This window comes from Salvelinus fontinalis, chromosome 19 (assembly GCF_029448725.1).
Source record: "Salvelinus fontinalis isolate EN_2023a chromosome 19, ASM2944872v1, whole genome shotgun sequence".
NCBI classification, from domain to species: Eukaryota; Metazoa; Chordata; class Actinopteri; order Salmoniformes; family Salmonidae; genus Salvelinus; species Salvelinus fontinalis.
The window spans coordinates 15296190-15319725 of NC_074683.1; the positions used below are offsets into that span (position 1 = coordinate 15296190).

At 41.8% G+C, this 23536-nt stretch overlaps 1 protein-coding gene across 1 annotated transcript; it reads left to right on the forward strand.

The window, feature by feature from the left end:
* The first annotated feature begins 276 nt into the window (after positions 1-276).
* Positions 277-10356, forward strand: commd6 (COMM domain containing 6). The gene is made up of 7 exons (XM_055870921.1): positions 277-395; positions 945-1003; positions 5462-5527; positions 5625-5701; positions 7512-7680; positions 9490-9642; positions 9909-10356. The coding sequence occupies exons 1-7, from the start codon at positions 371-373 to the stop codon at positions 9957-9959; spliced, it is 600 nt and encodes a 199-aa protein (XP_055726896.1). The 5' UTR covers positions 277-370; the 3' UTR covers positions 9960-10356.
* The last annotated feature ends 13180 nt before the right edge of the window (positions 10357-23536 follow it).

Below are 23536 nucleotides of genomic sequence, written 5' to 3' on the forward strand. Positions count from 1 at the left end.
AATTCACGCTTGCAATCAATCTAAACAACACCATTTTTTTAAACTTTGGCAAAGGTTAAAGTATACAAAATGCAGTCCACTCGGTTACATTTCTGTTTCCAAAGCGTAATTCAGTATGACATTAAATGTTTCGTCGATTAAACAAATTTACAAAATGTCGGCCAAAATCCATCTTCTCCCACTGCCGGCCAATGGGCTTCCTCTAATAACCACATTTGGTGTGAGTGGAACCGCCAACCGGATGCTTCACATTTACTCATCCGGTGAAATGTGTGGCTCATTGTTCTATCTGTGATTTTACTGTGGTGACCTCTTCTTCGTTGCTTATCTACTCTGATCCTCCGTTTTCCACCCCTACTTGCAATCAGAGATGCCGGGGTTGGATTCATCGCCTAGTGGGTGCAGTATTTCAACATAATATGAGACGTTAACATAGCTAGCTAACTAACAAGCTAACGGTTAGCTAATACCTACGCGAGCAATGTAACGACGTTAAACACAGCCAAGCCAAAGGTTTCCCCGTTTATCTGTTGTCAAGTGCTAACCAGATAGTTAACGTTACTATTTTTGTAGTTGATAAAGACTTTCCATAGGAAACAGTGTTAACTAACTTTGCGATGTGCATAAATAATCGAATTGAGATCCAAATAAAGAATAAATGCAAATAGGAAGACGCGCAATAGCTAGCTACGCTTTTTGTAGCTGATGTGAAGACTTGCATAGTTAACACTGTTTTCTAACTTATGTATGTGCGCACATAATTTAATTCCGATAATTCCAATGACTGTAGGTATATGTGAAGGATCTAACTAATGAATAAATGGGAAGATACCCAATAGCTAGGTAACGGTAGTTCGCTAACGTTACATACTCACTGACTTGGCTAAGTAGCTAATGGGCTAGCCATTTTTTAAAACTTACTAATCAACTTCTGTGGTTTTTAGGCGTTGACAAAACTGTGGAAAACATTGGAAGACTCCCTCCAGATTTATTGGCAGAAACAGTAAGGACATCCTGTATCTGTCATTTCTCTTGGCATTCATTGAGAAAGATGAGACGCTTGAAATAGTACCACGTCTTTTTCAGCTGTAATGATTGGAGTGATAGGCCAATCCAGAGCCATATACACTGAGTATACCAAACCTTTTTTAAAACACCTTCCTGATATTGAGTTGCCCTCAGAACAGCCTCAATTATTCGGGTCATGGACTCCACCAGTTGTCAAAAGCGTTCCGCAGGGATGCTGGCCTGTGTTGGTACCAATGCTTCCCACAGTTGTCTAGTTGGCTGGAAGTTTTTTGAGTGGTGGATCATTCTTGATACACACGGGCAACTGTTGCACATGAAAAACCCAGCAGCGTTGCAGTTTGTGACACAAACTGATGCAGCTGGAACCTACTACCATACCCTGTTCGAAGGAACTTATATTTTTTTTGTCTTGCCCATTCACCCTCTGAATGGCAAACATCCACAATCCATGTCTCAAGGCTTAAAAATCCTTCTTTAACCTGTCTCCTCCCCTTCATCTACACTGATTTGAAGGGGAATTAATAAGTGGCATTAATACGGGATCATAGCTTTTACCTGGTCAGTCTGTCATGGAAAGTGCTGGTGTTCTTAATGTTTTGTATACTCAGTTAGGCCAGGTTTTAGAACGGCCACCATGTTAGTGCCCATTTAGAACTTAATTCTCGGAATGTTGGCGACGTAATAACACGAGAGCAACTCTGACAGGGTCATGGCTAGAAGGGATTCAGCTTTGTCAAATTAACATCAAAAGTGTATATTTTCTTGTATTTTAGCTAAACCTTTTCCAAACCTTAACCTAACTACTGACCTGCTACGAAAAGTCAAATCTGATGTAAATTTGACAAACTGGATCCCTTCTAAGAAATCACCCGCTGTAAACAAGCAAAACAGAGCAGTGAATTTAAGACGTTTTTATTGAATTGGCATTCAGGATAATGGGTATCCAAGTCTTTAATGTGTTGTAGTGTCACTGGAATTCTTCATAGGTTGAAAAACAGAACAAAACGGAAAGATTAATTATCACTTAACGGCTATGGAGGAGAAATTGTCACCCTCAGAACGTTCAACTGCATTGGCATAACTCCTCTCATATATAGATATATATATCTCCACAGTTGAAGTCGAAGTTTACATACATCTTAGCCAAATACATTTAAACTCAGTTTTTCACAATTTCTGACATTTAATCCTCGTAAAAAATTCCCTGGTCTTAAGTCAGATAGGATCACCACTTTTATTTAAAGAATGTGAAATGTCAGAATAATAGTAGAGAGAATGATTTATTTCAGCTTTAATTTCTTTCATCACATTCCCAGTGGGTCAGAAGTTTACGTACATCAATTAGTATTTGGTAGCATTGCCTTTACATTGTTTAACATGAAAATAAATAATTTTCTCAATTCTGACATTTCACATTCTTAAAATAATGTGGTGATCCTAACTGACCTAAGACAGGGAATTTTTACTAGGATTGAAGGTCAGGAAATGTGGAAAAACTGAGTTTAAATGTTTTTGGCTATGGTGTATGTAAACTTACGACTTCAACTGTGTGTGTGTGTGTGTATATATATCTCACATACGCTACAGTTAAAACATTTGGGGTCACTGCATTGTTCTAGTGGAATTTTAACACATTCCAAGCCAAGTGATTTATATCTGAATAGGCTACGTGGGGATACTGACCATGTGAGCTCCAAGCCCTTTCTAAACTCATGTCTTTGCATGTCCTGCCAAAATTGGTCATCGCCTCCCTTGTTTTTGAAAGAAAATAACATTTTTTGTTGTCCGTTTTAAAATAACATCAAATGGATCAGAAATAGTGTTGACATTGGTAATATTGTAAATGACTATTGTAGCTGGAAACGGCAGATTTTTTATAGAATATGTACATATGCGTACAGGGGCCCATTATCAGCAACCATCTCTCCTGTGTTCCAATGGCACATTGTTAGCTAATCCAAGTTTATCATTTTGAAAGGCTCGTTGATTGTTAGAAAACCCCTTTTCAATTATGTTAGCTCTGCTGAAAACTGTTGTTCTGATTTTAAAAAAGCAATGAAACTGGCCTTCTTTAAACTAGTTGAGTATCTGGAGCATCAGCATTTGTGGGTTCGATTACAGGCTCAAAATGGCCAGTAATTGAGAGCTTTGTTCTGAAACTCATCAGTCTATTCTTGTTCTGTGAAATTAAGGCTATTCCATGCGAGAAACTGAAGATCTCATACAACGCTGTGTACTACTCCCTATATAGAACAGCGCAAACTGGCCCTCACCAGAATTGACCCAGGAGGCCCCGGTGCACAACTGAGCAAGAGGACAAGTACATTATACTGTCTCGTTTGTGAAACGGATGCCTCACAAGTTCTCAACTGGCAGCTTCATTAAATAGTACCCACAAAACACCAGTCTCCGTCAACTCCGGGATGCTGGCCTAGGCAGTTGCAAAGAAAAAGACATCTCAGACTGGCCAATAAAAATAAGATTAAAATGGGCAAAATAACAGACACTGGACAGAGGAACTCTGCCTAGAAGGCCAGCGTCCCGGAGTCGCCTCTTCACTGTTGACATTGAGACTGGTATTTTGCTGGTACTATTTAATGAAGCTGCCAGTCGAGGACATTGTATTTCTGATCAATTTGATGTTATTTTAATGGACAAAAAAAATAGCTTTTCTTTCAGAAACCAGGACATTTTCTAAGTGACCCCAAACTTTTTAACGGTAGTATACATACATACGGTACCAGTCAAATGTTTGGACACCTAACATATGGAATCGTGTAGTAACCAAGAAATTTTAAACAAATTTAAAATATATTTGAGGTTCTTCAAAGTAGCAACCCTGCGCCTTGATGACAGCTTTGCACACTCTTGACATTCTCTCAACCAGCTTCACCTGGAATGCTTTTCCAACAGTCTTGAAGGAGTTCCCACATGCTGAGCACTTGTTGGCTGCTTTTCCTTTACTCTGCGGTCTGACTAATCCCAAACCATTACAATTTGGTTGAGGTTGGTGGATTGTGGAGGCCGGGTGATCTGATGCAGCTCTCCATCACTCTCCTGCTTGGTAATATAACCCTTACACAGCCTAGAGTCCCACTAAGCCCAAACCAGATGGGATGGCGTCTCGCTGCAGAATGCTGGGGTGGCCAGGCTGGTTAAGTGGCCCTTGAATTCTAAATAAATCTGTGTTACCAGCAAAGCACCCCCACACCATAACACCACCTCTTCCATGCTTTACAGTGGCAACCACACATGCAGAGATCATCTGTTCACCCACACCGCGTCTCACAAAGACACAGCGGTTGGAACCAAATATCTCCAATTTGGACTCTAGACCAAAGGACAAATTTCCACTGGTCTAATGTCTATTGCTCGTGTTTCTTGGCCCAAGCAAGTCTTATCAGTGTCCTTCAGTAGTGATTTCTTTGCAGCAATTTGACCATGAAGGCCTGACTCACACAGTCTCCTCTGAACAGTTATGTTGAGATGTGTCTGTTACTTTAACTCTGAAGTATTTATTTGGGCTGCAATGATCTTATACTCTGCAGCATAGTTAACTCTGGGTCTTCCATTCCTGTGGTGGTCCTCATGAGAGCCAGTTTCATCATAGCGCTTGATGGTTTTTGCAACTGCACTTGAAGAAACTTTCAAAGTTCTTGACATTTTCCGTATTGACTGGCCTTCATGTCTTAAAGTAATGATGTTCTGTCGTTTCTCTTTGCTTATTTGAGCTGTTCTTGCCATAATATGGAGATTGGTCTTTAACCAAATAGGGCTATCTTCTGTATACCACTGCAACCTTGTCACAACACAACTGATTGGCTGAAATGCATTAAGGAAAGGGAATTCTACAACATAACTTTTAAGAAGTTACACCTGTTAATTGAAACGCATTCCAGATGACTACCTCATGAAGCTGGTTGAGAGAATGCCAAGAGTGTGCAAAGTTGTCATCAAGGCAAAGGGTGGCAACTTGAAGAATCTGAAATATAAATAAAAATATATAAATATATAACTTTATTTTATTTGGTTACTGCATGATTATGATTTTTTATTTTCACTTGTCCCGGACAAGAGGACAAGCCCTGGCATTCATTCATCAATTCATGTGTGCCTTTATTTATATGTGCATGCATTTATTTCAAATGATGACAGGTTTGGTCCATACAACTATACTGGCACCGGCTACACTTTTTCAGCTGCGTCACCATTGACAGAAACAAATAAAAAAACATTTGGACCAAATATCCCAATTGGTCGGTAGACCATAGTCCTATGTATTAGAGTGCATAGATACAGCGACCGACCAGTCACAGTCAGATGTATTGAAATACAATACTTTTGTATTAGAGAGTGCATCGATGCAGCAGTCATCAGTCACCATTTCAGGAGCTGTTATTGAGGATGTGGTTCTGATCATCTCCTCATGCAGTGTCAGCAGATTCTGAGTCATCTCCAAGGACAGGCCAGGGGAGTGGATTCCGCTGAAATCTCTGATGTAAGTCAACACATTGCCACTGTCCTTTCTCTCCCTAAAATGAACCGTATTTACATGATCTGATTTTGAAACACGTTTTCTACCTTTTTCTGTACAGAAGTTTCAAAGAGCTGGGATCCGACTTGACCAAGAGGCTCTACAGGAGGTTGTCCAATTTCTCTTCTTAACGTTCAGGTATTGTAGCTGTTTGTGATCCGCAACCAACTTCTACACTCATTGGCAAGTTGCAACAAAAAAAATACTATATCCGGCGTTCAGCACATCGATTTTGTTTGCTCCCCTTTTGGGATAGGTCAGGAACCAGTGGTGGGTAGTGGCTTCAGGGCCATGGCTATGATTTGTTACTAAAGTAATTGGTTTTATTTATTTGGAGAGTCATAAGGATATTCCATGGTGGGTGAGTTGTGGGTTTAAATGCATTTGGAAAGTATAGAGACCCCTTTTACACATTTTTGTTACGTTACAGTTATATTTTGAAATTGATGAGGAAATGAAATTTTTAATCTGTCGACACACAATTTCCCATAATGACAAAGCGGGAACAGGTTTTCATCATTCTTTTGCAAATGTGTTTAATAATAATAAAGTAAACATTTGCATAAGTATTCAGACCCTTTGCTATGAGACTCGAAATTGATATCCGGTGCATCCTGTTTCTATTGATCATCCTTGAGATGTTTCTACAACTTGATTGGAGTCCAGCTGTGGTAAATTCAATTGATTGGACATGATTTGGAAATGCACACACCTGTCTATATAAGGGCCCATGGTTGACAGAGCATGTCAGAGCAAAAACCAAGCCATGTGGTCGAAGGAATTGTCTGTAGAGCTCCGAGACGACAGGATTGTGTCGAGGCACAGGTCTGGGAAAGGGTACCAAACGATTACTGCAGCATTTAAGGTCCCTCAAGAACCCAGTGGCCTCCATCATTCTTAAATGGAATAGGTTTGGAACCACCAAGACTCTTCTTAGAGCGGGCCTACCAGCCAAGCTGAGCAATCGGGGTAGAAGGGCCTTGGTCAGGGAGGTGACCTAGAACCCTATGGTCACTCTGACAGAACTCCAGAGTTCCTCTGTGGAGATGGGAGAACCTTCCAGAAGGACAACCATCTCGCGCTCCACCAATCAGGCCTTTATGGTAGAGTGGCCAGACGGAAGCCACTCCTCAGTAAAAGGCACATGACAGCCCACTTTAGTTTGCCAAAAGGACTCTCAGACCATGAGAAACAAGATTCTCTGGTCTGATGAAACCAAGATTGAACTCTTTGGCCTGAATGCCAAGTGCCACGTGTGGAGTAAACCTGGCACCATCTGTACGGTGATGCATGGTGGTGGGAGCATCATGCTGTGGGGAGGTTTTCAGGGACTGGGAGATTAGTCAGGATCAAGGGAAAGCTGAACGTAGCACAGAGTACAGAGATCCTTGATGAAAACCCGCTCTGGACTTCATACTGGGGCGAACGTTCACCTTCCAACAGGACAATGACCCTAAGCACACAGCCAAGACAATGCAGGAGTGGCTTCGGGACAAGTCTCCAAATGTCCTTGTGGCCCAGCCAAAGCCCGGACTTGGAACATCTCTGGAGAGACTTGAAAATAGCTGTGCAGCGACGCTCCCCATCCAACCTGACAGAGCTTGAGAAGAATGGGAGAAGCTCCCCAAATACAGGTATGCCAAGCTTGTAGTCATACCCAAGAAGACTGAAGGTTATAATCGCTGCCAAAGGTGCTTCAACAAAGTACTGAAAGGTTCTGAATATTTTATGTGATATTTCAGTTAAGTTTTTCTAAATGTGCAAAAATTTCTATAAACCAGTTTTTACTTTATCATTATGGGGTATCGTGTGTAGATTTCTGAGAATTTCAGAATGAGGCTGTAACGTAACAAAATGTGGAAAAGGGGAAGGGGTCCAAATTCACTGTATATGTTGACCGGGTCCAGACGTCTGTGTTAAATTAACACATTTGTTCTATTTTGAACAGGTCGACTGAAAAGAACAACCTCTCTGCTGATGTACTGGTAGCTAGGCTGGGAGAGGGCAGCAGTAAGTGGTCCAAAGCTGCCCTTCAGGTGATCCACCGGCTATGGAGTGACCAGGGTAGCCTAGTCAACACGCACCAAGAGTCCCAAGCCATGCTCAGCATCGGACAGGTAGGCCTACACCCGGCTACTGGAGCCCACCAAAACAATGGATTCTTCTCTTGCCTAATTCCAGGTCAACTCCTTGCTCCTTCTTAGCCTGGTCCCATATCTATCTTTGCTGTATAGCCAAGTCCTATGGACCACCAGGCTAGCTCCTACACCATAGGTACTTGTGTAATATTTGAAATGATTGGATATGGTTTCGAAATTATAGAGGGCAAGGTATAGCAAGGAAGTATGCAGCCCTTGAAGTGGCCAAAAGTTTAGGAATTGGGTATTGGATTCTCCTAATTAAGGATGGGGAATTGTACCCACAAAGGGCATGTGTGAGTGCAGGCTTTTGCCCCAGACAAAGCTACAGTATAATACACCTAATTCAGCTTATCAACCAATCAGTCTCCCACAACAAGACTGAAGCCACTTTCCAGAGCGTCTGCAAAGCAGTCACACTGCACAAATTGATCAATGATTGAATGCCGTGTTATCTACAGTGTGTCCTTTCCAGAGCGCCTGCAAAGCAGTCACACTGCGCAAATTGATCAATGATTGAATGCCGTGTTATCTATAGTGTCCTTATTTAAAAGTTGCATTGTTGCCATTTAATGCTAGTTTGACCTCCAGCAGGAATTTTAGTTGGCATATTATCAAGCTTGCTTACTTTTCCACATAATCCGACAGCGGTCCATGCCTGCCTAACGTTTAGATTGCAATACCCTATCGGAAAGAGCATTTTCCCACGGTTTTTAATGAACCTTGTTTTGCCAAACAACACAATGTTTTACAGATGGTCTCCCTTTCAAAATGTTTTCCTACAATAACCATAGCGCCATGCCCACTGATGATAGTCCCCAAATCGATATTTGCTAATGATCATTTTATTGGATTCTGTTATATTCCGTCATTCATTGTTGTAAAGGTCTGGAGAATGTAAGCGTGTGATGTCTGCTAAATTAAACAAACATGCTGTTCTGTTATTTTGAGATAAATTGTCTTAGTACCATGTTTTTTTATGAACTCAACACAATGGTAATAGATTTATTTGTGATTGTGTCTATTACATTGATTTATTAGACTGGCGGTTATTGGTAGGCTACTCGATTCCCGGCTATTCTACTGTTAAAATGCACATGGTGCAGCAGACCATGGCGCTTTGAGGAAGAAATGCTAAAAGTTTGTCTTGTGATATTTATCTCAATGTAAGGCCACTGCTGGAGTGTAAAATACACATTATTTACAGAAGTGAGGGACAGATGTGTTCAAGGTTTTTATTGAAATGACATGGGCCTATAGCAGTCCTGTTTACTCTAGGTGTTAAAAAATATATATGTCTTTATAAATAACTAGGCAAGTCAGTTAAGAATAAAATCTTATTTACAATGACGGCCTACAATGGCCAAATCCGGACGACGCTGGGCCAATTTTGCACTGCCCTACGGGACTCCAAATCACGGCCGGTTTTGATACAGCCTGGATTCGAACCAGGTTGTATGTAGTGAGATGCAGTTCCTTAGATCGCTGCGCCACTCGGGAACCCTAACTTACTTACTGGCATAAAGGCCTAATTAAATATACAGTATATCAATCAATATTTCGTTAAGTCATCACACAGCATACAAGTCATCCATGTCTTTAAATACAGTCAAGTACTTTAGTTATACTACTTACTGAGTGAGGTGATACTTTTTTGTACTTTTTCCCGTACTGGTCCCTCTGTGGGAATCGAACCCACAATCCATACTTTTTTAAATATACTGTAAATGCTTTGCCATCTGTAGTTGCAAGTGAGCTGTTGATTTAACCCCTGGTGTGCCTGTCTAGCTGGTGGACATGCAGTGGAAGCTGAGCATGGCGGTGAGCTCGGACACCTGTCGCTCTCTCAACTCCCCCCACGTCTCCCTCCTGTTGAAGATCGCAGACACCTCTGGACAGATCTCCCAGCGGTCCTTTGAAATGACCATTGCACAATTCCAGGTCAGTTTATTCTTCATCTTAAAGCAATGGATGAGTGACGTTTGAGATGATTGAAGGTTTTGCTTATATGGCGCTAGTGTACAATCGTCCTTTACTCTATGTAAAATACCTTACGCAGTTTACCCCAACACTTTAGGATCCTGCTCTGCTGGTAACCCGGCCTGTTGTGTGTGTGTGAGAGAGGGAAACATTGCATCAGAAAAACAATTCTGAACAAATTCTGATCTATTCTATTTACTGACAGACTTTTCCTACTCTCTTTGCAGAACTTCTACAGGCAATTCAAGGAGATGGCAGTTGTTTTGGAAACAGTATGACGTTCTATGGCCCAGAAACCCCTCCTTGATGAGAATGCCATGCCCTTATTTACATTATTGGTAATGTTTACGCTCAATAGCATTTTGTGTCCACGAATGCTGAATTCCAGTGGTGTAAAAATACTTTAAGGTATCTGTACTTTACTATTTATATTTTTACTTCACTACGTTCCCAAAGAAAATTATGTACTTTTTACCCTATACATTTTCCCTAACACCCAAAAGTACTCGTTACATTTTGAATGCTTAGCAGGACAGAACATGGTCTAATTCGCACACTTATTAAGAGAACATCCCTAGTCATCCTTACTGCCTCTGATCTGACAGACTCGCTAAACACATATGCTTTGTTTGTAAAAAAAATAATAATAATAAATGGGGAAAAATTGGAGTAAAACCTGCCTCAGTTTACTGAATACCTTTCCCTGGGATCGAGTTTTTTTTCAGTGCGACAATACACCAAAATGGCTTTCCAAGAGATTGCGTGTTCCTTAGTGGTCCAGTCTTAAATCAATCAATGAACCCCAACAAAATTGACTGAGCTTGAGCAATTTTGACAAAACAATGGATATACAGGTTATTGGGCCACCACGAGCCAGAACAGCTTCAATGCACCTTTGCATAGATTCTGCAAGTGTCTGGAACTCTATTACAGGGATGAGACATCCATTAGTTTTGTTGGTAGTGGTGGAAAAGGTGTTCAATTGGTTGAGATGTTGTGACTGAGAAGACTGGCATATGATTTACATTGTTTTCATGCTCATCAAACCATCACTCAACTCTGAGGTGTAAATGTTTTAATTTAGGTATAAAATAAAATACAAATTTCACTTTGAACATGTGGAGCAGGTTGTGTAGATTAGTAGGGGGGAAACATTTTTAAAGATTTTTGAACTGTGAAAGGGCTGTGTAGTATTGTTAAAGGGTTTGGGAGTGTAGTCTGGCTGATTCCAAACTCAAAGTCCTCCTGACTTCAGAGTCTGGGGAGGCTGATGTCGGCACGATGCAACAAATGAAGGTGGCTGTGCTTATAATGGTTGGTTCTCCTTTCTGTCTCACACAAACACCCAAGGTGACAGCCACACACAGCCCCCGTGCGCCGCCCCTTCCATTACAACGGATGGATTTTCAAATCCAAACAAGAAAAAAAAAAGCTCACTATTTCTGATATTGTACCAACAAGCAAACTCCTGTCCAGAACAGCGGGGTACAACTGTCCCTCGCTGTGTACCGTGTGGGTTGCGTCAGCCAGGCTAGTGAGTGTGCACTTTGGAAGAAACAGATCATTCCGGTTGTCTCTTTAATTCCCGCGTGCAGCGTTAACTAACGTATTTCATGAATATACCTGGTGGTGCCTATTATTCTTATTTGTGCCAAATCACTCGTGCTCTTACTCTATCTTTTGAATGATTCTGAAAGCAGCTGTTACTTTTAGTAATGTGTTATGCATTCCTATTGATGTATACATTAAATATTCCTTTGCCTTTTACTTATTTTTTTTGCACTTTGACCAGGGTAGTACGTCTTTATCTGTAATGTTGTCTGTCGTTTTCATCACGAATGGACTAAATAACGAGTAAAAAATGTGTTAAATTTGTTTCATTTGGTACAGACAGACATTTGGTTTTGGGGGCAGTTCCATTTCAATTCAGGAGACAAATACATTTTCCAATCTCAGGCGAGAGTGTGAGCTATTATATGTTGCTGATAACTCCGACCCCTTATGTGTGTGCACCTTGAAAGGTTAGCTTTCAGTATTGGCCAGAAACGGGCAGTATGGGAAAATGCCAGATGGGCTGGTCCATCTTTAGCCTTCTAGGAAAAACAAATATGCTGACCACACGACTGAACAGTCATCCAGGTGTGACAAAACTAGGGCCTGTAGGACCTGCCTTGTTGCTAGTGCTGTTAAGACGGTAGAGCAGCGCTTTATTATGGACATACTTCTCCTCTTTGCTACTATTGCTACTATGTGTTGACCATGACAGTTTACAATTTTATTTTTTACTTTTTTTATTTCACCTTTATTTAACCAGGTAGGCTAGTTGAGAACAAGTTCTCATTTACAACTGCGACCTGGCCAAGATAAAGCAAAGCAGTGCGACAGAAACAACAACACAGAGTTACATGGGATAAACAAGCGTACAGTCAACACAATAGAAAAAAAGAAAGTCTAAATATAGTGTGTGAAAATGGCATGAGGTATGGCAATAAATAGGCCATAGTAGCAAAGTAATTACAATTTAGCAAATTAACACGGGAGTGATAGATGTGCAGATGATGTGCAAGTAGAAATACTGGTGTGCAGAAAAGTAAATAAAAACAATATGGGGATGAGGTAGGTAGATTGGATGGGCTATTTACAGATGGGCTATGTACAGCTGCAGCGATCGGTTAGCTGCTGATTTAAAGTTAGTGAGGGAGATATGTCTCCAACTTAAGTGATTTTTGCTATTCGTTCCAGTCATTGGCAGCAGAGAACTGGAAGGAAAGGCAGCCAAAGGAGGTGTTGGCTTTGGGGATGACAAGTGAAATATACCTGCTGGAGCGCATGCTACGGGTGGGTGTTGTTATTGGGACCAGTGAGCTGAGATAAGGTGGAGCTAGATGACCTGGAGCCAGTGGGTCTGGCGACGAATATGTAGCGAGGGCCAGCCGACGAGAGCTTACAGGTCGCAGTGGTGGGTGGTGTATGGGGCTTTGGTGACAAAACGGATGACACTGTGATAGACTGCATCCAGTTTGCAGAGTAGAGTGTTGGAGGCTATTTTGTAGATGACATCGCCGAAGTCGAGGATCGGTAGGATAGTCAGTTTTACGAGGGTATGTTTGGTGGCGTGAGTGAAAGGAGGCTTTGTTGCGAAATAAGAAGCCGATATTTGGATTTTAATTTTGGATTGGAGATGTTTAATATTCTCGAAGGAGAGTTTCGTCTAGCCATACACCTAGGTATTTGTAGTTGTCCACATATTCTAAGTCGGAACCGGCCAGAGTAGTGTTGCTAGTTGGACGGGCGGGTGCGGGCAGCGAACGGTTGAAAAGCATGCATTTAGTTTTACTAGCGTTTTTTAAGAGCAGTTGGAGGCCTCTTTTTTTTTCTTTGGATATTTAGCCACTGGCAGAAGCTTTTAGATCTCATCCATCCACGGTGTTTGTATAGGTGGGTGTGAACATCTGGTCTCGTTATATGCTGATGACTTTTTGCTTTACCTCACTAAACCAGAAATTTCTCTCTGAGCATTAATTGACATGTTGAAAGAAATATGGGACCTCATCAGGATATAAAATAAACCTTTCGAAGAGTAGAACCATGCCTTTAAACAGGGAAGCTATGTAGAACCTAATCTTAGACCAGCCGTTTTCTTGGATACCTCAGAAAATGACATATCTTGGATTGAAAATTCCTTCTGAAATGATTAAGACATATCAACTGAACTATACTCCACTTCTCAAAAAGGTTGGGAAAAAATTGGATAAATTGTGGGATTTACCAATTTTTCTTATTGGGCGGGTCAGTTGTGTAAAAATGATTATATTACCAAAATTCTTGTACCTTTTTAAAACCTTGCCCTTTCCTAGTCCCAAAGTTTTTTTCAAACAACTTAATAGGAAGGTCTCCTCATTTCTGTGGAAAGGGAATTCCCCCAGAGTGAAACTCACAACTTCATGCAAACCATACTCAGGAGGGCTTACTGTAACAACTGGAAGTAAGTATTACTGGGTATCTATCTCAGTTAAAGGCTGTTTGGGTATGGCAAAATACAACAAGTTCACCCTCTTGGAGACAGATGAAGAGTATCTTTTACCCTGTTTAATTGGCATATATACCTTATATTAGCCCACCTAAAGCTTTGCTAGGTTTCTTAAACAACCCTTTTAATTAAAAACACTTTAAATAAACTCAGCAAAAAAAGAAATGTCGTCTCTGTCAACTATGTTAATTTTCAGCAAACTTTATTTGTAAATATTTGTATGAACATAAAATTCAACAACTGAGACATAAACTGAACAAGTTCCACAGACATGCGACTAACAGAAATTGAATAATTTGTCCCTGAACAAATGGGGGGTCAAAATAAAAAGTAACAGTCAGTACCTGGTGTGACCACCAGTGCATTAAGTACTGCAGTGCGTCTCCTCATGGACTGCATGAGATTTGCCAGTTCTTGCTGTGAGATGTTACCCCACTCTTCCACCAAGGCACCTGCAAGTTCCCAGACATTTCTGGGGAGAATGGCCCTAGCCCTCAACCTCCGACCAACAGGTCCCAGACGTGCGCAATGGTATTGAGATCCTGGCTCTTCACTGGCAATGGCAGAACACTGACATTCCTGTCTTGTAGTAAATCACGCACAGAACGAGCAGTATGGCTGGTGGCATTCTCATGCTGGAGGTTATTGCCTGCGATGACCACAAGCTCAGTCCGATGATGCTGTGGCACACCGCCCCAGACCGTGACGGACCCTCCACCTCCAAATCGATCCCGCTCTAGAGTACAGGCCTCGGTGTAACACTCATTCCTTCGATAATAAACGTGAATCCGACCATCACCCCTGGTGAGACAAAACCGCGACTCGTCAGGAAAGCACTTTTTGCCATTCCTGTCTGGTCCAGCGACGGTGGGTTTGTTCCCGTAGGCAACGTTGTTGCCGGTGATATCTGGTGAGGATCTTACAACAGGCCTACAAGCCCTCAGTCCAGCCTCTCTCAGCCTATTGCGGACAGTCTGAGCACTGACGGAGGGATTGTGCGTTCCTGTTGTAACTCGGGCAGTTGTTGTTGTCATCCTGTACCTGTCTCACAGGTGTGATGTTCGGATGTACCGATCCTGTGCAGGTGTTGTTACACGTGGTCTGCCACTGCGAGGACGATCAGCTGTCCGTCCTGTCTCCCTGTAGCGCTGTCTTAGGTGTCTCAGTATGGACATTGCAATTTATTGTCCTGTCCACGTCTGCAGTCCTCTTGCCTCCTTGCAGCATGCCTAAGGCACGTTCACGCAGATGAGCAGGGACCATGGGCATCTTTCTTTTGGTGTTTTTCAGAGTCAGTAGAAAGGCCTTTTAGTGTCCTAAGTTTTCATAACTGTGACCTTAATTGCCTACCGTCTGTAAGCTGTTAGTGTCTTAAGTTCCACAGGTGCATGTTTATACATTTTTTTGTTTATGGTTCATTGAACAAGCATGAGAAACAGTGTTTAAACTCTTTACAATGAAGATCTGTGAAGTTATATGGATTTTTTTACAAATTATCTTTGAAAGACAGTGTTTCTTTTTTTCTGAGTTTATATTGATTGAAGCCTGTAAACAAACAGAAGGGCATATCTATATATGAACAAACACCTTTCTATAATAACCCCATCTTACCCAAAGCCCTGAGAGATGGTGTTACATTTTCTTGGTTCAACAAAGGAATTAAAACATCTGGTCATCTGTATAGAGGCTTGCATGAAGTGACATGATGACCTCGTTTTTGAGGATGAGAAATGGGGAAAGCTCTTTTTAGATGCTCGGCGTCTTTCATTTAACACAAGGCACAAGTTAAAGTTCACCTGTATGCAGATGACGTCTGTGTATGCTATTGCGCCCACGGCTGACCAGGCTATTTTTGAGCTTCAAAGACGGACTTACAGAATGTGATGCAGCAAATCGTGCACGTGGTGAACATTATTAGTGCGAGTGCACTTAATCACCGGCAGTTCTGCGAGTTGCTGGAGGAATACCAGACAGAATATGGCAACTTGATATTTCACAATGAGGTGAGATGGCTGTCTCGTGGCAGAGTTTTGGAACGACTTGATATTTCGCAATGAGGTGAGATGGCTGTCTCGTGGCAGTTTTGGAAAGATTTCTCGCTCCTCCCTCAAATCCGTGCATTTTTTGCAAGCAAGGTGAGAAGAGCCAGAGCTGGATGATCCACAGTGGACATTAGATTTTTTTAAACAGACATCACCTACCACCTGAACACAATCTCCAGCTCCAAGGGAAAGCTAAAACAGCATTTCAAAATGAAGTCACCACACTGTTCAAACCTGACAGAGAGTTGTTCATTTCCCAAAACGCAGAGCAGTCACCACATCCAACCCAGACATACTGCAACGTTTTAGCTATGATGCATTTGTACGTGTGTTGGATGAGTCAAAATTCAAGGATATCATGGCGTCATTCAATTTCATTGAGAACCCTTTCATATGCCAGTGTCATCTCTGACCCCAGTCGTCACAGCCCTCTGTCCGGACCATGCTGGAATAGAGAGATAGTAGAGCTGCAATTGACACATTGCACATTGTTACCCATTTCCGGAGCCTTGTCAGACACCGTGTATCTACTTCTGAAGCAGTGTGTGCAAAAGGTGACTTTTTTTTTTGTCAGCACTTATTAGTGTGAAGCAACATTTTCAACAATGAACATTGTGAAACAACAGAGAAACATACTGACCAATGCACACATGGATTGCCTCACAAGGATGGCAACAACAGACTATACATTTAGAATGAATTCAGTCAAGGAGCAGAAGTGACATTTTCGCTCATCCAACTACTGAGGTAACACTTTAATATGGGTCTTATACATGTGATGGAGCCTATTTGATGTCTGTATGTATATATTTGTGATGTGCTGTACATCAAATCAATTGCATGTGCTCTATTGCTCTGAATTTCCCTTAATTGATAATATTGGAAGAAAAAGCACGAGAAATTAAATATCTGTGCAGCCCTCTGAATGATTGTCTCAACCCAAAGTGGCCCCCTTACAAAAAAAAATAGTGAGTGACACTGGTATATATGAATGCATCTGCCACTCTATTGAAGCCACCGGACACAGTTTATCATAGTGCATTATGATTTATTACAGGAAATAGTTTCAGCACAATACTGCACTCTGTATCAGAAAGTAGGCCGGCCCTCTGAAGTCTTGTAGATCGATGCATTGCACGCTTTGTTTACAAAGCCCTCTTTTCAAAAACTACCACCACACCTCATTTCTATGTGACCTACAGAAATAGAAGATATCAGACACGGTCTCAAGGATGGCCAACTGGAGATCCCTTCGATCTCGACAGTTAAGTAAATCTGCCTTTAGCTATTTTGCACCTTGCTTGTGGAATGGGCTATAGAGTTTGTGGAAATTGGATGATTTGGTGCCTCTGAGGCAGTTCAGATGTCTGTGTGAGGACCCTTTTTTAAAGGAAGAATGTTTATGTTCTTGTTTTTTTGCTTGCTTATCCACTGAGTGTACAAAACATTAGGAATGTCTGCGCTTTCCATGAAACTGACCAGGTGAAAGCTATGATCCCTTATTGATGACACTTGTTAAATCCACTTCAATCGGTGTAGATGAAGGGGTGGAGACAGGTTAAATAAGCATTTTTAAGCCTTGACACAATTGAGACATGGATGGTTTGTGTGCCATTCAGAGGGTGAATGGGAAGGACAAAAGATGTGCCTTTTGAACAGAGTATGGAAGTAGGTGCCAGGCGCACTGGTTTGAGTGTCCAAGAACTGCAACGCTGCTGGGTTTTTCACGCTCAACCATTTCCCGTGTGTACCAAGTGGTCCACCACCCAAAGAACATCCAGCCAACTTCACACAACTGTGGGAAGCATTGGAGTCAACATGGGCCAACATCCATGTGGAACGCTTTGTACACCATATGTAGAGTCCATGCCCTGACGCATTGAGGCTGTTCTGAATATACTCAATATTAGGAAAGTGTTCTTAATGGTTTGGACATTTTAAATGTTATCATTTAACACCTGATTTACTTCACTAAAGGTACATCTCAACAGCTGGTCCAGGTACAGTATGTCATGACATCGCATAAGTGGGGCTCCACCAGCAAGGGGAGGCAGAGGACATCACGGATTCCCTTCAGATAGGGCTGTTGCGGTCATTAAATTTTGTGAACCGGTTGAGCAACGCAGCCACACAACCACTGACCACACAACTACTGAACCAGACAACTACTGACCACAATCACACAATGACTGACCACAACTGCTGACTACAACTACTGAACGACACACCTACTATTGACCACTACGGAACACAACTACTGACCACAACCACACAACTATTGACCAAAACAACACAGCTACTGCTCCCCTTGGTCTCACGGAGCTCTGAGAAGCCAGCAAGAATAAGGCCGTGACCTCAGTGATTTCCCTTCAAAATAAAAGTTGGCAAAGGAATATTTACATTTAGCAAAAATATTTTAAAAACGAAATTCTTTAAACATTTTACTAGGAAATGTTAGCAGACGGAATTTTGTTTGACAATATCAAAAAATGAAAAAGTGAATAGGCTTAGTAGCGCAAATAATTTTATAGCATTGGCCATATAGTTAACAGCATTAAAAGTAATTTTACATTTACATGTTTAGTCATTTGGCAGACTCTTACTCAGAGGACATACAAGAGCAAAAAAGTGCCTTGCTCAAGGGCACATCGACCGATTTTTAAAATAAAAAAATTAATGAATATATTCACACAGTCAGCTTGAAAAAACTACCTTTTGGTTACTGGCAAAACCCGCTTAGTTGCTAGGCTACCAGCCACCCTAGAGATCTTTACTTGATAGATATAGATAGTAATGACTACTAGATAGTTATTATAGCAACAACAGTAATACAAATAACAAAGCATTATTTATAATGCTACTGTTAATAAAAATATATTAGGCCTATAATAATATATATACAGTGCTTCCAGAAAGTACTGTATTCTCAACCCTTATATTTTTCTACATTTAGTTGTTACAAAGTGGTATCAAAATGGATTTAATTGACTTTTTTTGTCAATCTATAAAAAATACTCATGTCAAATTGGAAGAACTATTCAATCATTTGTATATAAAAAAATTGAAAAACAAATATATACTAGTATATCTTAATTAGATAAGTATTCAACCCCCTGAGTCAATACATTCGAATCACCTTTGACTGAGATTACGGCTGTGAGTCTTTCTGGGTAAGTCTCTAAAAGCTTTGCACACCTGGATTGTACAATATTAGTACGTTATTATTCATTTTTTTCAAGCTATGGTCAAGTTGGTTGTCGATCATTGCTAGACAGCCATTTTCAAGTCTTGCCATAGGTTGTCAAGCCGATTTTAAACCCCTTTTGGATCCGCCCTTTTTTCAATTTTCACCTAAAATGACATATCTAACTGCCTGTAGCTCAGGCATTGAAGCAAGGATATGCATATTCTTGATAACATTTGAAGGGAAACACTTTGAAGTTTGCAGAAATGTGAAATGAATGTAGAAGAATATAACACATTAGATCTGGTAAAAGATAATACAAAGACAAAACCAACCTTTTTTGTACCATGAAATGCAAGAGAAAGACCAAGTTAGATTTTGACCACTAGATGGCAGCAGTGTGTGTGCAAAGTTTTAGACTGATCCAGTGAACTATTGCATTTCTGTTCAGAATTTTGTATCAAGACTGCCCGAATGTGCCTAATTGGTTTATTAATATCTTTTCATGTTCAAAACTGTGCACGCTCCTCAAACAATAGCATGGTATTCTTTCACTGTAATAGCTACTGTAAACCATCCTGGGGGGTGGGCGGGGGGGGGGGGGGGGGGGGGCACAGATCCTGTAGAGGTTAAAACAACTGTCAGGGTAGAGCACATCACTTCTAAAATGAGATCATACGATCCTGAAGAAGGTCAAAACTGTAACTAAGCCAGTCAGGAGCATTCAATGTCATCTTGGTAAACAACTCCAGTCAAATCAATTTAAATTAAATCAAACTTTATTGGTCACATACACATGGTTAGCAGATGTTATTGCGAGTGTAGCAAAATGCTTAAGCTTCTAGAACTGACAGTGCAGCAGTATCTAACAATTTCACAACAAAGCCTAATATCTAACAAATTCTACAAAACCTAATACACACAATCTAGTAAAGGAAAGGAATGGGATAAGAATATATAAGTATAAAATATATGGATGAGCAGTGACAGAGCGGCTAAGATGCAATAGATAATAAAGAATAGATAGTGAAGGATACAGTATACATTATATACTGTACATATGAGATGAGTAATGCGAGATATGTAAACATTCTTAAAGTGGCATTATTAAAGTGACTAGTGTTCCATTTATTAAAGTGGCCAATGATATCAAGTCTGTATGTAGGCAGCCGCCTCTCTGTGCTAGTGATGGCTGTTTAACAATCTGATGGTCTTGCGTTAGAAGCTGTTTTTGAATCTCTCTGTCCCAGCTTTAATGCACCTGTACGGACCTCACCTTCTGGATGGAAGCGGGGTGAACAGGCAGTGGCTCCGGTGGTTATTGTCCTTGATGATCTTTTTTGCCTTCCTGTGACATCGGGTGCTGTAGGTGTCCTGGAGGAGGGCAGGTAGTTTTCCCCCAGGGATGCTTTGTGCAGACCACACCACCCTCCAGAGAGCCTTGCGGATGCTCTCAATTGTGCACATGTAAAAGTTAGTAAGGGTTTTCTGGGACAAGCCACAATTTTTCAACCTCCTGAGGTTGAAGAGGCGCTGTTGCTCCTTCGTCACCACACTGTCTGTGTGCGTGGACCATTTCAGTTTGTCGTGATATGAACACAGAGGAACTTCTCCACTGCTGTCCCATCGATGTGGATAGGGGGGTGCTCCCTGAAGTCCACGATCATCTCTTTGGTTTTGTTGACATTGAGTGAGAGGTTCATTTCCTGATACCACACTCCGAGGGCCCTCACCTCCCTGTAGGCTGTCTCGTCATTTTTGTTAATCAAGCCTGCCACTGTCGTGTAGTGTGAAAACTTTGATTATTGAGTTGGAGGCGTGCAAGGCCACGCAGTCGTGGGTGAACAGGGAGTACAGGAGGGGGCTGAAAGCTCACCCTTTTGGGGCCCCAGTGTTGAGAATCAGCGGAGTGGAGAAGTTGTTTCCTACATTCACCACCTGGGGGCGGCCCGTCAGGAAGTCCAGGACTCAGTTGCACAGGGCAGGGTCGAGACCCAGGGTCTCAAGCTTAATGATGAGTTTGGAGGGTGTTATGTTGTTGCATGCTGAGCTGTAGTCAGTGAACAGCTTTCTTCCATAGGTATTCCTCTTGTCCAGATGGGATAGGGCAGTGTGCAGTGTGATGGCGATTGCATCGTCTGTGGACCTATTGGGGCGGTAAGCAAATTGAAGTGGGTCTAGGGTGTCAGGTAGGGTGGAGGTGAAATGATCCTTGACTAGCCTCTCAAAGCACTTCATGATGACGGAATTGAGTGCTACGGGGATGAATAGTCATTTAGTTCAGTTACCTTAGCTTTCTTGGGAACAGGAACAATGGTGGCCATCTTGAAGCATGTGGGGACAGCAGACTGGGATAGGGATTGATTGAATATGTCCGTAAACACACTAGCCAGCTGGTCTGCGCATGTTCCGAGGACACGGCTAGGGATGCTGTCTGGGCCGGCAGCCTTGCGAGGGTTTAAACGTTAAAATGTTTTACTCACGTCGGCCATGGAGAACGAGAGCTTTGGTAGCAGGCCATGTCGGTGGCACTGTATTGTACCCAAAGCGCGCAAAGTTTAATTTGTCTGGACGCAAGACGCCGATGTCCGCGACGGGGCTGGTCTTTTTGTAATCCGTGATTGTCTGTAGACGCTGCTACATACGTCTTGTATTTGAGTCATTGAATTGCGACTCCCCTTTTGTATCTATACTGACACTTTTCTTGTTTGATTGCCTTACGGAGGGAAGAACTACACTGTTTGTATTCGGTCATATCTCCAGTCGCCTTACCATGGTTGAATGCGGTGGTAGGTGCTTTCAGCTTTGCGCGAATGCTGCCATCAATCCACAGTTTTTGGTTAGGGAAGGTTTTAATTGTCACAATGGGTACACCATCTCCTATGCATGTCCTTATAAACTCGCTCACCGAGTCCGCACATACGTCAATGTTATTATCTGAGGCTACCCGGAACATATCCCAGTCCACGTGATCGAAGCAATCTTGAAGCGTGGAATCTGATTGGTCAGACTAGTGTTGGATAAACCTAAGCACGGGTGCTTCCTCTTTAAGTTTCTGCCTAAAGGAGGGGAGCAACAAGATGGAGTCATGGTCAGATTTGCCAGAAGGAGGGCGAGGGAGGGCCTTGTATGCATCGCAGAAGTAAGAGTAGCAATGGTCGTGCGTGTTATTCGCTAATATACAACAATCGATATACTGATAGAATTTAGGTAGGCTTGTTCTCAAATTAGCTTTGTTAAAATCCCCAGCTACAATAAATGCAGCCTCAGGGTATATGGTTTCCAGTTTGCATAAAGTCCAGTGAAGTTCCTTGATGGCCGTCTTGGTATCCGCTTGCGGGAGGATATACACGGCTGTGACGATAACCGAGGAGAGTTCTCTTGGGAGATAATATGGACGGCATTTGATTGTGAGGAATTCAAGGTCAGGGGAACAAAAGGACTTGAGTTCCTGAATGTTGTTACAATTACACCATGAGTCGTTAATCATGAAACATACACCCTCGCCCTTCTTCTTACCAGAGAGATGTTTATTCCTGTAGGCGCGATGTACTGAAAATCCCGTTGGCTGTATGGACTCCGACAGCATGTCCCCAGCTAGCCATGTTTCCGTGAAACAGAGTATGTTACAATATCGGATATCTCTTTGGAAAGCAACTCTTGCCCAGATTTCGTTGACTTTGTTAACTAGGGACTGGACATTAGCAAGTAATATACTTGGGAGCGGTGGGTCGTGTGCGTCCATCCGAAGCCTCGCTAGAAGACTGCTCCGGCACCTTCTTCTCCGGCAGCGTTGTTTTGGGTCGGCCTCTGGAAACAGTTCAAATGCCCTGGGAGGTGCAGACAAAGGTTCCGCTTTGGGAAAGTCGTATTCCTGGTTGTAGTGCTGATTGTGCTGGTAAGTTGACGTCTCTCTGATATCCAATAGTTCTTCTCGATTGTATGAAATAACACTTAAGGTTTTCTGGGCTAACAATGTAAGAAATAATACATAAAAAACAAAATACTGCACAGTTTCCTAAGGACTTGAAGCGAAGCTGCCATCTCTATCGGCGTCATCTTTTCTAGTTTATATTTGACCTTGTTTTGGGTTATTGTCCTTCAGAATGGTGACTTTGTCTCCCAGTGTCTGTTGGAGAGCTGACTGAACCAGGTTTTTCTTCTCTGCTTTGATCTATTCTGTTTATTTTTATCATAAAAAACTCCCTAGTGCTTGCCAAGGACACGCATACAGATAACATTATACAGTCACCACCATGCAGTTTTACTTGTGACTTGTTGCAAACAGGATGCTTGTTTTGGAATATTTTTTTGTACAAGCTTCCTTCTCATTCTGTCATTATTATTAGGTTAGTATTGTGGAGTAATTACATTGTTGTTGATCCTTCCTCAGTTTTCTCCTATCACAGCCATTAAACTGTTTTAAAGTCACCATTGGCCTCGTGGTGAAATCTCTGAGTGGTTTTCCTTCTCTTTGGCAACTGAGTTTGAAGGACACCTGTATCTTTGTAGTGAGTGGGTGTATTGATACACCACCCAAAGTGTAATTAATAATTTCAGTATGCTCAAAGGGATATTCAACGTCTGCTATTATTATTA

Coding starts and splice junctions, on each gene's coding strand:
- commd6 (XM_055870921.1), top strand. CDS start 371: ATGCCGGGGTTGGATTCATCGCCTA. Junction 5,528..5,624: donor ATTCCGCTGAAATCTCTGAT/GTAAGTCAACAC, acceptor TTTTCTGTACAG/AAGTTTCAAAGAGCTGGGAT. Junction 5,702..7,511: donor TTTCTCTTCTTAACGTTCAG/GTATTGTAGCTG, acceptor TATTTTGAACAG/GTCGACTGAAAAGAACAACC.